The following is a 14551-nucleotide window of genomic DNA, read 5'->3' as shown; positions in this document are numbered from 1 at the left end:
CAGAAATAAAACTGCATTAAATACAAAAGAATAATATTACTACAAGCTAATACACCACACTGAACATAAGATCAAAGTTCATTACATAAAAATTATTAGCATTCTGAGTGTAACATACAGCTCACAATGTACTGCTGCACTTATTTTTCTAAACTGGCAGTCTCAGCTATAACATCTGGGTTGACTCCCCAGTTCCCACTATTTTCACTGCTCATTCCTTTAGGCATTAAATTCCACAAAAAGCAATCATAGTAAGGGAGACTCTGAAGTCAAACATACATAGGGAAATGCTTCAGGAAAAAAAAGAAAATCTAACATCAACAAACCACAAAGAAACATGATCATGAGATGGCAGAGTGCAGGATCCTGTGTGGGAGGAACAGAACACCCAGCTGGACCCTGGACTTCTGCAGGGCCAACTGTGGCCTCTTCAAGCAATTGTTAGGGGAAATCCCATGGGACATGGTACAAGGTGGTGCAGGGACTCAAGATAGTTGGTGAATATTCAAGGACCACTTCTCCCAAGCTCAGGAACAAGGCATCCCAATGGATAGGAAATCAATTAAGGGAGCCAGGAGACATGCATAGTTAAACAAGGAACTTCCGGGCAAACTCAAGTGGAAAAAGAAAATCTATAGATCATGGAAGGAGGGGCTGGCCACTTGGAAGGAATATAGTACTGTTGTCAGAGGATGTAGGGAGTCAAAAGGAAAGCTATGGACTCCTTGGAATTAAACCTTGATAGTGAGACCAAAGACAATAGAAAGGGCTTCTTCAAGTACATTGCAGATAGAGCTAACATGAGAGGCAATACAGGCCCACTGCTGAATAAGGTGGGTGTCCTGGTGACAGAGGATAGATAGAAAGAAAGCAGAGGTACTGAATGCCTTCTTTGCCTCTGTCTTTACTGCTGCAGACTCTCCCCAGGAGTCCCAGATCCCTCAATCCCCAGAAGAAGTCAGGATGAAGGAAGAGTTTGCCTTCGTAGATGAGGATTGGGTTAGGGATCAGTTAAGCAGTCTGGAAATCCATAAATCGATGGGTCTGGATGGAATGCACCCATGGGTGCTGAGGGAACTGGCAGAGGTCATTGCTAGGCCACTCTCCATCATCTTTGGTGAGTTGTGGGCAACAGGAGAGATGCCTGAGGACTGGAGGATAGCAAATGTCACTCCAGTCCACAAGAAGGGCAAGAAGGAGGGCCTGGGTAACTATAGACTGATCAGCCTCACCTCCATCCCTGGAAAGGTGATGGAACAGCTTGTTCTTGGCACTGTCTCTAGGCATATCAAGGATGAGGGGGTCATTAAGAGCAGCCAACATGGTTTTACCAACGGGGAGTCATGTTTGACCAGCCTTAAAGCCTTCTATGAGGAAGTAACTAGGCGGATAGATGATGGTAGGGTGGTAGATGTGTTTTATCTTGAGTTCAGTAAAGCATTTGACACTGTCTCCTACAACATCCTTATAGACAAACTGAGGAAGTGTTGATGATCAGGTAGTGAAGTGGATCATGAACTGGTTGAAAGGAAGAAGTCAGAGGTTGTGGTCAATAGGACAGTCTAGCTGGAGGTCTGTGGCTAAAGGAGTCCCTCAGGGGTTGGTACTGGGATCTGTACTATTCAATATCTTCATAAACGACCTGGATGAGGGAACAGAGTGTGCCCTCAGCAAGTTTGCTGATGACACTAAACTGGGAGGAGTGGCTGACACACCAGAAGGCTGTGCTGCCATGCAGGGAGACCTGGACAGGCTGGAAAATTGGGCGGGGAGAAACTTGATGAAATTCAACACGGGCAAGTGTAGAGTCTTGCATCTGGGGAAGAACAAGACTATGGACCAGTACAGGTTGGGGGCTGACCTGCTGCAGAGCAGTGTAGGAGAAAGGCATCTGGGGGTCCTGGTGGACAGGAAGATGACCATGAGCCAGCAACCTACCACATATTTAAATATTTAATTACTTTACTAGCTGAATCTTAATATTATTATCATCTTTTTTTGTGCAAATTACCATAACATTTTTTGAAATATGCTGTCTAGCCCTCAAGGTATCCAAACTTATTCACATATGATAGAGATCATAGGCCTAAGCTGTCTCTAATTTTCAGAAAGATGCTTAACAACTAATTGAAGTATCATGCCTGGCAAAAGAGAGGCTCAGATAAAAAGAAAGAGACTATGGCTTTCTCAAACTAGTGAGATGGAAGAAGATAACAGCTTTAGGCTTGGAACAAAGTGGGAGATGTACTGATGAGGTATCAGTTAAACTTACAGCAACCAACGCAACAATACCTAAACTGGTGCTAACTGAAAGCATAGTATCTCCTAGTTACAAGAATAAGAATCAATTAAAAGCCATGCTGCCTCCCTCTGAAGTTTACCTGTAACTTTAAGAAATAACTACTGTAGACTGAAGGTGATAACTGAGGAATAAAAAAGATCAGGAAGTCCAGCAACACTCTTATATTACTTGAAGTACAAAATAGGAGCTCCAAGCAAAATGCAGTTACAATGCACAGGTAAGCACTGAAGCGTACAGCAATGCCTGAATCAGACCTGTAGCCACAGGCACCGTATCAGCTCCATTCTGCAGCACACAGAGCATCAAAGTATCTAAGGAAGTGTGAGGACTAATCTCCAGTTCTGGTAACTGATGAGATTCTGGAAAACAGTATTTGAAAAACCTGTGTTTTACAGGACAAACATGCTAAGGCAATATGATAAAGGAATGCATTTATTTTCCATTTTGATAGGTAGTTCTGATACAGTCTGATAAGGCTTCACAAGCCACATCCGACAGAATAAAGCAGCTTTATTGTCCAGCTTTGGTTGACTGTGTATGTGATTGTTGGATAAAGCAGATTTACTTATTCTATAAACTTCAGTTTAGTAAATTTCTATCTTTGGTAAATTTCTTAGCTTTTGTTTCCTGTCTGCACCTGATGGTGGCTCTCTAAAGTTAAGGCACTCAAGTAAACTTTCAAAAAGAGTATCTGAGAAGTTCTTAGTATTATTTTAACTTCTTTGATCACTGTGGCACCCAGTTACTAAGCACCAAATTTTGTGGCTGCAGAATTATTTACTTCTTTATTTTGTATCGAACTCTCTTCTTTACATCGTCGGTTATCCTCATTAATTATGAACATGCTTCTTTTTCTTAATTTCTGCTTCACTCCATCACTTGAAGTGTCTGAAGGTACCATACAGTACACAATAACATGCATATCTCCAATCTGCACAAGTGTCTTCAAAGAGATTGCCTAACATTACACTACTTACTTACACAGTTAAGTTAAACAATGGAATTTTGTGGTCCTTATTCAGCATTAAAACAATAATCATAAACATTACTTAAAACACTAAATCAGAAGCCCAGTCAAAAACGCTCCAAGGAAGGCCTTTTACCCTGCATTCGGCTGCTTTGTGCCACTCAAAAGTAAGCAAAAAACTGCTCTAAGAAAATTTCTCAATTATTCAGCTGGGGAAATAGAGAGGAAACCTTTTTCTGCTTTAAACTACACAAAGGTTATGTTCATTATGTCTAAAAATAGAACTAGGTTTTTCCACCTCTTTTTATGTTTCTAGAAATATAGAACTGACATTTAATGTCTTGCCCACTCTGCACTACAGGCAAACCTGCGCAGTACTAGATACTGTTTGTTAGAAGCATATATAGAGATAGAAAAGTATTTTCAAAGCAGTATAGGGTACTACGGCTTGGTGAATGTACTTGTTTTAAATGACATCTTACTGTTCAGAGCTTTATGCGGTCAGACCCACTGTTTTAAGAATTTGAGCGAAAACAGGAAAGAAGTAAACAATCTGTCTGTGGTTTCAGAGGCCTCACTATTTACATTTTCCATGCAGAAATAAATTATTTAATCTTGGGGTTTTTTTGCAAATGCTTATATATATAGTCTCATAAAAAAAGAAAAATCTCATCAGAAAAATGTATTAAATAACATATTAAATAATACACTCACCTTCATCACTAGCTGCTTGCTGTTTAACCAAAGTCATTGGAGATCTAGCTGGGGGTTTATTTAGTGGATGACGCCAACTCTTACATACTTTCTTTCTTTCAACCTGCATTGACCAAAAAAAACCAAACAACACAAACAATTTAGTAAGGAATTCTGCAGAGTTAATTTTGATGAACAATAAACATTATTCTGTAAACAAGCACAGATGTTGATTCTGTAAATACTATCTGGGTACTTGAAGCACCTTTAGTGTACCAATAAAACATCTGTATTTCATAATTAAAAGAGAGCAACCCTTGTCAAACATAAAAGGTTTGAAATACAAGTTACTATGGTCCTTCCCAAACTACAAAATCTAACTCTGTGGGTTTGCTCAGGTGATGTTTGAGGGGAAGAACAGCAAAAAATTCTGCAGAACCAGAAGTACAATACCGCCACTAATCATGACAGGGAAAATGAGGCAGAAATCCACTGACTTAATTTGTGAAAGATTGAAAAATTCCTGAGGAAGTAAAAATACCACCTGGATCTGAGATAAGAAATTAAAGTCCTGATATGTAATTAACATGTTGATTTCGGATATGAGGAAATTATTTCCTACATCAAGTACCTTTATGTACATTCAGCTTGAAGTTAATCAGGCTTCAAGAACAAGAGCTAACACTACAAACTCTAGAAGTGCAGCTTTCACAACTCTAGATTTGAGTGCCAGTTGGGGAATCATGAAGTAAATCAGCTGCTGACAGTATCTAGAGGTTGAGAAGCAGAGGAAGCACAAGCACACTGGCAGAACGGTAGGAAAGACAAAGTCTCACATGATTCCTATAGGACACAGCATTGTGCTCCTCAATGCCCTGAATCTAACCTAGCAGGTTACACACATGCCCCTTGACTGATTTGAGAGTTGAAAATTACTACTATAAAATGGGCAGTAAATTAGAAAACATTATATTTACTGTGCTAAGCAGAGGGAGGAAGATGTGGTTAAAGCACAGGACAGGTTTATGATCTAGAAAAAGTTAAGTGAATTACTTAACTAAATGAAAAGAGAAAGAAGGTCAGACTTTTTGATTGCATCTGTATAACGTGCTTCTTCACTTAGAATAAAAGAGAGAGTATTAAATGATACTGGAGAATATCTGAAACCTCATATATAAATGGCTGAAAGGCACAGAAAAAAAAGATAAATATTATCTCTAATACATGATGATTAAAACACTGATGTTCATAGTGTGCTTCATTATTACACTGGAAGGGCTGGAGCTAAGGTTATAAAACTCACTGCAAAAAAAATCTTTCTTGCACAGTTCATGTCTGTGAAAGGGTCAGCATGATTTTACTTTGGCTTCTAAAATATATTTCCCACTAAGTCTGGCAATCTGGCAGTGGATTCCCTGCTCTCCCTCTGCCACATGGGGATTGAACTCACAACTCTGAAAGCTGCTTCAACTGCCATCACAGCTTAATCTTTTACTATGTTTCCCAAAGTCAAAGTTGCCCACCCTTCGTATCAGATTAGCAAGAGTGAAAAAAGCCAAGTCTTGATGATTCTCTTTCTCCAACTTCAATACTATAGATATAGTCCATAAAGCAAGAGTCACATAATCACAGAATAGTCATGGCTGGAAAGGACATCTGAGATCATCCCAAAACAAACAAACAAAACCAAAACAAACAAAAAAACTCACCATGCAACACACCACCTGAAAAAAACCCTACACACACAAAACCCCAAACAAATACAAACATCACACACACTCCACCAAAACACCCACAAAAAAACTCCTAGTCTCGGCCACTAGTTCATGCTCTTAAGTTCCACATTCCTTGAGTTCCTCCAAGGATGGTGATTCCACCACATCCCTCAGCCAGCCTGTTCCAGTGCCTGAACCACTCTTTCAGTATAGAAATTCTTCCTAATGTCCAATCTAAACCTCCCCTGCTGCAACTTCAGACCATTTCCTCTGGTCCTGTCAGTATTCAACTGGGAGAAGAGGCCAACACCGACCTTCCTACAACCTCCTTTCAGAAGGTCTGCAACATTTCATTAACTACAAATAAATTATCACTTGCTTCCACACAGTTATGTTCTACCCTTGGATAGTAACTCCCAGAAACAACCAATTCTGCTCACATTTTACCAGCACACTGTTAATTATCCCTACAACTCAATCAATATAGCTATTTTTTGAAACATAAATACATTATATCCAATACAGGAGTCAGCTCTAACTATTTCAATTTCATGCCAATAGCAATAATTCAAGCTGATAGCCTTGTACCTATAGGCAGGTAGCAAACACAGGAATCACCTAAAAGCAGTTGGTGACAATTCAGATTCAGAGACACAAAATAAAGTTACTAGGTATCTAAAATCAAAGCAAAATACATCAGCAAGCAAGCTCCAGAAACATCATGCTTTGGGATCCAAATTCTGGCTCTTGCTTGAACTCTTGAAAACTTCCTGGTATTAGCATCTGATGAAATCATGCATATTCTTAAGTGCTTTAATATGGATATCAGGTCTCATTAGAGACATATTTATTCTCATTTAATTAAATCACAGATATATTATTATAATGCTGGAATTTGCTTTACATACACTGGATGTTTCTATTCCATCTTCATAATTTTTTACAATGGCCACTTCTCCATGTTCCAAGCTACTTCCACAGATTTCTAGATCACTGACATCATCCTCTGTTGAGACATTTTCCTCTTTATCTGGGTTTTCTGCTTTAGAAGCATGCTCCTCTGACTTGTGGTATGGTAGAGATGAAATGCACCGATTCAGAGATTTCAAATTGTCTTCCTTTCTACAGCTATCAGACGCAGGCATGTGGGCCAGAGAATCTTCACAAGTAATGAGAGGATGGTTGGAATCTGTCCTGTCCTCATTTTCCAATTTTGTTTTCTCTAATACAGGAACAAGGTTCAAAAATTAGTCTGAATCAATGTTTCCTATAGATCAAGAATATGTTTTGTTAATAAAACTGATGACATATAATTGCATTTCATTTTACAACAAGCTGAGTTATTCAAATTCGAAGCATGGTTCATCATTTACCAAATCACACAAAAAAGCATTTGGTAGAAGGACACACACAAACATGGAGCATACATTTGATCAAAGAATAAATTAAATGTAAATGTTTTGAGTTCAGAGTTTGGATAAAAGTATTAAGCATTTTGGTTTTGAGTTACTACAAATCTTCAAAATCAGTATTCATGTAGCTATTTTATTCTGACAGCCCACAATAGCTTTGATTAGTTGGAAAAAATAATATAAAAGGTTGGTAACTGAACTTTGCACCCTGCATTTATACCTATTATGCCTGTTTCCATAACAAAAATAAACAAAGACTAATGGCTTACAATTAGGAAAACCTATTTCAAATACATACCAAGAATATTTTGAAAACAACATCACTGGTCTAAAATTGAAAAGCAATTAGCAGATATTTATATTTCAACAATTAGCATAATGTTATGTTTCAGTGATTCAGAAGTCCAACTGTGGATGAATCCTAGTGCTTACCACCTCCAGTTACCATTTACATAATCATTAATATCCACAATCAGGGACATACTTTCTATATGCAATTTGCAAGTAAATTTTCATTATCAATATAAAGCCAAGAGAACTGCAAGAAACTTCAAAGTTCAAACTGCAGTTTTCTGTTCTGAACAGGAATGTGAAACTACACCTGAACTGCAATGAAATGTGAAACAGAAGAAATTAAGCCCAGAATAGAACAAGTCTAATAGTACAAAATAGTTGTGGGGAAACAACCATCTTTTGCTTGATAAGGCCTTCATAAGTTGCTTTGTCAGATAGCTCAACAGGAAGTGATCAGAAATCCACTGTCTCAAAATACAGCATTTTTGTGCATAAGAATAGACCACTTCTAATATGCAGCATTCTTCATGCAATTACCTGTAGCATACCATGAGGATATATGTTCTGTATTGTTACCATTAAGTGTTAAGAAATTCCATGTAATTTCCATATCAAAAAAATCTGCTGTAAAACCTAACAGTCTATTGAAGATTATAATTTACAAAACCTCATCTTTTTTGCACCCATAAAAAACACTTCATTATAACAGTGTAGGTGATATTACTGTAGCTTAGAATATTAATTTGGGTTTTTTTTCATTCTTACGGAATATCAATCTTCTCTGCATAACTTATAAGTATTTTAGTATGCTACTTAGGATAATACTATGCTTCAACATCCACCAATTTGGGGGATTAGAGTATAAACAGCATAGAACTTACATGTGGAATATAATCAGTCCTTATCTCACCTGTAACTTCGACATTATCCAATAAATGTTGATCCAGTTGCATTCTACTACTGTTTTCTTCTTCCCCAGAAGGCACTCCTGTGTTTACCAGTCTCATTTTTTTTTCAGGTTCTTCATTGACCTTGAAGCCATCAGTAGCTGCTTCAGTCATTATGATTTCTGCATCAGTTACCATAGCAGATATTCTGCTGTCCTCTGGAGTTTTAAGCTTTTTAGATCGAGATCTACTGGGCTGGAAGCTGCTATAAAAGATATTGCTGTCAGAGTAGAATGTCTGTCTTGGATAAGATAAAATATCTACCAATATATATGTCCCTTTCACCCGCTTAAAGTGGTAAAAAAATGACAATTTTTCATTTCTTTGTACTGAGATAGTGTTTACAATTTATGACGTGATAGATTAGCAATTGATTGGATTTAACCTGCTAATCTTTTATCACCATTCTATGGCAAAGTTAAACTGTAAAAGTGAAATAACCTTAAGTAACTATTACTTAACCAGTATCCAAACTAGCTTTTTAATGAATAATTCTTTTGAACTTGAAAAAGAATATCCCTTATAAAAGTAATGACGACAAAACATTCTTAGTCACACTAAAATAATCTATTTTCAAACTCCAATGCTAAAAAACTACTAGTCTGAATACCCTTGTAAAGTCAGATCTCTTTAGATATCTTAGAAGTTTTTATATGCATTTTAACACAAATAAGCCATTAAAAAGCAGGAAAAATTCTGATCAGCAAATATTTTTAATATCTACAATATTGATCAATGTATTTCATAATGCTGTGTAAAAATAAAAAAAGTAAAAATTATCTCTTCAGCATAAGTTTTTGCACCCTTGTAATTAGAAGAGAAAGGTTAAAGCACATGTCATCAGAAAATTGTTTGTAATTTATATGCTCAGGATAAAAGTAACAGGAGATTAGTTCAGCTTCAAATTCAACTATGTGATATGAGAGGAGAGTTTGATCTGTTTCATCACACACCACGTTTCAAAACTTGTAACAAACTAGTGATAAAAGTCCAAAAAGTCCATGAAGACCAGGAGTTTTATAATGGTCTTGCATCTTATACTACACACAATACCAGAAAATATTTTGCTACCCTTTACATTTTACCTTATGTCAACCAGTGTAAATCTTCCAATAGTTTCTCTATAAAATAGTAATTTACAGAAAATTTGCCAAAGTATAAGACGCATGTCAGTTCACATTACAATACAACAGCAAATATTAATACTGTTTACATGTAGTCATTAGATGTAACTGAGATTTAGGCCTTCCATGATCCATGATTGACCTGTGGTAGACAGATTTCAGCTCTCACACTGTCATGTGTGCCAAATAGGCATAGATGCCTCCTTGGAGCTAGATGGCAGTAAGGGTAAGACTATTGCTACAGATTTTACACAGTTAAGATGATTCTGCCACCGTTTCATATAAGTTTTTTCCAATTTAATCTTTACTTCACCTCTTAGGCGAGTTGTATTTTCTTTGCAGATGTCACTAGAAACAAGGACAATCCATTCCTTGGAAATTTTAATGCAATACTGACTACTAAGGAAAAGAGTCTAAATACTACACTGGAACGCATATTGATGTTTTCCATAATAATTAACTTCAGCTATAGACAAAACCTGTAAATTGAATTAATTTTTCACAGTCACTCTGAAGAAAAGATTTGTGTGTCCCCATATTGATTTTAATACAGAAAGCAGAAAGCTTTGTCTAAAGTAAACGAGTTGCAATAAAACATCAGAGAAAGTGAAAAAAAAAAAAAAAAAAGGAAACTGACATCATATTGAAGACAATTAAATGGGGAATAAAGAAACATAAATACCATTTGGGAAAGTGCTTTATTTTCTTTCTTCTCTGTAGCCAGGTCTTTACTTCAGGTGTCGATTCCGGAGTCGGTTTTGTATGATCAATGGTGTATATATCCTTGCCTTGTTTCCACAGCTGGTATCTGTCTGGTTGAAACTTCCTCACAAAGATGTCCATTGATATTGTCACCATGTCTCTCCTACAGGTACACTGCAAGAAAAGACAAGAATTTACAAGTGACAGGTAATGGAATATACTACAGGTTTGCAGCAAAGAGAGTCCAAAATACAAGTCCCACATGTGAAACCCAATTCTAACCAGAATTTTCCTTTTTTGCCTCTTCCTTACTTCTTTGGAGGGTAAGGATGTTTCAAAAGAAGATTCTATCTGAAGAAATGTAACACACTAGTATTCCACAAAGGTACTTAACAGACACATAATTTTTCTATTAACTCCTACAGGTTAAGACCAAAAAGAAACTATAGCATTTCTTTTTGATCTATTAGCTCTCTTCATAAGCTTTAAGCATAATACTATGTTGAATTCATAGAATACATATTTTCTTTTTAAAAAATAATCTGGACCTCCAACAGAGCCAAAAGTCTGCACAGGCATATACAGTCATAGCTGTTAACTCTACAAAAGCATAGAATTACCTTACAAAGTTACAATTTTGCCCAGGTTTTTCTACACAGAGGAAGAAACAAGCAAGAGAGGCGAATACTACGTTTCAGGTCTAGAAGAGTGCATTACTAACAGGCAATCTTACCTTCTGTGCAATGCAAACCCTAAAATCTCATGCAATACTTTGCTCATCAGCTTTGCTCTAATCCCTTATTTTAGTCTCCTAAAAAATTCTGCATTGTTTTTCTTCAGAAATCATGTGTATGAGCAGAATATCTGATTTATTTTAATAAATCCTTAGTGATGATCATGAAAATGCAGAGAAGTCTTCACCTGGAATACTGTAGATGCTGAGACAATTTTCAGGCTAAAGTTGCTATACGTAATGCTCTAAAACTCTTAGTAAATATTAGGAGACTACAATAAGTAAATCAATATGCCTGCAGCACAGACTATTGTGGATAGGTTAACCTTGGCTGGCTGCCAGGTGCCCACAAACTCTCATTCACCCTCCTTGGAAGGGGAAGGGTTGAAAGCTCTCACAGCATTGAAGTCAGCATTGAAGTATCGAAGACGAAAATACATCAAGAAATATAATTGATTCTATCATGAAATTGTAGTAACAAATGATAAGACTCAAATTATGTCTAAGTGAGGCACAGAATGTCTTTCTTTTAGCAATCTTTGATCAGTTTCTACAACATTTTAATAGCACCACTGCAAAAAATTCAGGAAGGTATTAGAAATATCATAGCACTCTTCAGACATTTAAAAAGTTTTAAAAACACATACTTCTGAGAAAAAAAAAAATAACGGAGAAACATCATGCCCAACAGTATCACTGTTTGCCTGAAAAAAACAGAAGACAAGCTTCTATGCACTGAGGTGTGGAAATTTTGCTAAGTATCGTATCAGACAATGACAGCAGGTATGTTCGAAAAACCATGTCTACTCATATTCCCTAAAATAAGCCAAGAAAAAAAAAAAATCTGTTGTTTCGGTAACTAATCTGGAAGAATTTTTGTTCTTGGTGATGGCTGGGATCTTTTTTAATATTTTTTCTTCATTTCCCATTTGACTGACTTGTAGCTGACAGTTATATGGCTTCCTGCTCCCAAGACGAAAAAGCGACTGAAAGATTCTCTCTAAAGCAAAACTAAATGTCATCCTGTTGAAGAAGCCTCTAGGGACAGACAAAAAAGAGACATGCCACTGTCTGCTAAAATTCTTATAGTGATACTTTAATGGATCATAATAATTTTTAAGCATCTTTTAATATTTTATAAGTAAATGCAAAGTCTAGTTGTTGGATCAACACATTAAATACCGGTGATGTTGCCACAGATAAACCCTGCAACCTTTGCACTGGAAATAATTATTTTCTATATGCAGTAGAATTAGTCTGATACATATTCTTCAATCAAAGATTAGTATGATGATCAGAATCCTTAAGGGAACACAACTATCTACAATTATTTCATATTACTATTAACAGAACCAACATCACCTTTACTATTACTATTTATCATACCATAAAGATACAGCTTGGAGGTAAGCAATTAAAAAACCCATTTACTAGTAGCTGCAGATCTTCATAGCAATGAATTGGAAGAAGAATGTTTCAGCAACTTTACCTAAATGTGAGATATATTTGTAATCTGATAACATTGGCTAGGAGAGACACACTGAGGCAAAAGATTATTTTCAAATACTTGCTATTTGTGAATGGAAAAAAGAGTAAACATTTTACACTAACAAAAAAATTCTTCTCATTTTGCACTCCAACTAATGAAAAGGAATACAACAAGCTTCTAGACTTAGGCATATGAGAGTGAATAAAATTTTAAAGTAGGGGCATTTTTCTACGAATTGCTCTCACTGAGGTCCTTGCAGAATCCTTGCTTTGATCAGCAGAATATTGACCAACTAACATCTATGCTAGTACCTAGGAACAGCTGCTGAAAAAGATTTTATATCATTAAGAATCAAGTACATGTCTTAAGGGTGTTTCTAATACTCCATCATTAATAGTAAATTATTTCATCAAGCAGAATCACTCAATTTTTAAAATTAAAACAAAAATATTCACTCTAGAGAAATACATATTTTGCTGCAACAAAAAGTAAGTAGGCAGTTTATCTTATTATTTGACTGTTAGAAGGGGAGGAATACTTCATAGTACCACAGTTCTAAGCACAGAAATATTTATCCAGGGTCAAGTCTTTGTGATTTGCATATTTCTCTTTTAGTTCAATGTCTAGTGTATCTGATTATGTACCTTCTAAGATGTGGAATTACGTCTTTATGAACAAAAAAATATATTCTCAATCTAAACATCAGTTACTATACTACAGAGTTACAATATTTAACACATTAAGCTTCAAATAGAGGATTCTAGTCATTTTGTAGTCAGTACTGGATTTTATTAATTAAAATTTGATTTTCACTATATGTGAAATCTATTTCAGTTAAAATTCTTCCAAAGTAATAATTTTAAGAACAAGAACTTAGCCTACTACTTCACTAGGCTAAATTTTTGTTTTAACTTTGCATAATCATTTCAGTGTGGAATAGCACGTGTGAGAATAACAGCCAAGGAAAACTATGAAAAGTTCTCTTCTTTGTAAAGCAAGAATGGATTTTTACAAAACATACAACAAAACAACAAATTAGAGTGAGGCAAGTAATAGGCTGCTAAGCTTCTTTATATACTATGTAAGTCTCAATTCTCAAAGCATACTTTTAAAATTATCTAATCCTTCCTAGTACACCTTCCTAACTACTTAAAATTATTAAAGCTTTCTTCGTGGTACAGTGGCAATGATACATTTATTGGAGAGATATTTAAATAACTTAGATTCTTCTTACCAACTTCAACTGCATTTAACAGACTATTTCACCTGCTGTATTCCACTCTTCTTGCAATACTGTAAATTAATCATGTTCAAACAATGCAAAAAATGTGTTTTGATAAACAACACTTTGAAATAGCTGCAACTGGAACTGCTTCTTGTGGACTACCTGTAGAAGTGCTTCATAGGTACTGTTTGTCAGGAGGACAGGATTTGGTAAGTCCTGCTAATAATAACTATTCTTTGCTATCAAATCGGGCAGTGATACATTTTCGCAGTGACCTTCTGGCAACTTGTAGGCAGTGTTGCAAGAAAACTTTGGTATCAGTTAGCTACCTCTTCAAGCTTCAATAAAGCAAGCTTTCCTCTAGTAAGTCACAGAGAGTACTTTCACTTTCCCCTGACTCTACCAGTCACAAACAACAAAAATACAAATTTAAAACACCATTCTTTTTTAAGGTTATGTTTATACACATTCCATGATGTTCTGGCTAAGTAATAGAAAAATATTTCTAATATATTCATTATTTGTATTCATATATGCATAAACAGTCTGCAATATTTTAAATATAATTCAATATTTAAATAGTACAGTACAAAATATGTGGTGTTTTTCTTCAATCCTATTTCCACTTTATTTTACTCTTACACATCATGCCACCTACACATCCCCACAGAAAAAAAAAATAAAATTAATTCATACTATGTAGAATTATTCCATTAGCACCACATGCCGTTGCAAAAAGGTGGCTGTTTTCTCCAATTACTTTGAAACTTGGCCAATAGAAGCTGTGTGACAGCGCAGAGCTGAAAAAAAGCCCGTCTTTTCTGGAATGTTCTACCTCTCAGCCCTTCTTTATCTTTATTTTCCTGTCTCTTATGTCTTTTTGATTATACTCTTTCTTCACTCATGTGACCTAGAAATAATCACAAGTTAGGCCTGCAGACAAGACAA

General features: G+C 35.9%; 1 protein-coding gene across 1 annotated transcript in view; it reads right to left on the bottom strand.

Annotated features, from left to right (window-relative positions):
- The window catches only part of KDM4C (lysine (K)-specific demethylase 4C), a 252049-nt gene that overhangs the window by 128570 nt on the left and 108928 nt on the right, over positions 1-14551 (bottom strand). Inside the window, 4 exon segments of the mRNA XM_010000645.1 lie at positions 3984-4086; positions 6577-6944; positions 8294-8532; positions 10137-10330. Of these exon segments, the coding sequence (XP_009998947.1) occupies positions 3984-4086; positions 6577-6944; positions 8294-8532; positions 10137-10330 (904 nt within the window).

The sequence above is a fragment of the Chaetura pelagica genome, unplaced genomic scaffold (assembly GCF_000747805.2).
Source record: "Chaetura pelagica isolate M959 unplaced genomic scaffold, ChaPel_1.0 scaffold596, whole genome shotgun sequence".
NCBI classification, from domain to species: domain Eukaryota; kingdom Metazoa; phylum Chordata; class Aves; order Apodiformes; family Apodidae; genus Chaetura; species Chaetura pelagica.
This window is presented reverse-complemented; position numbering and strand designations above follow the sequence as displayed.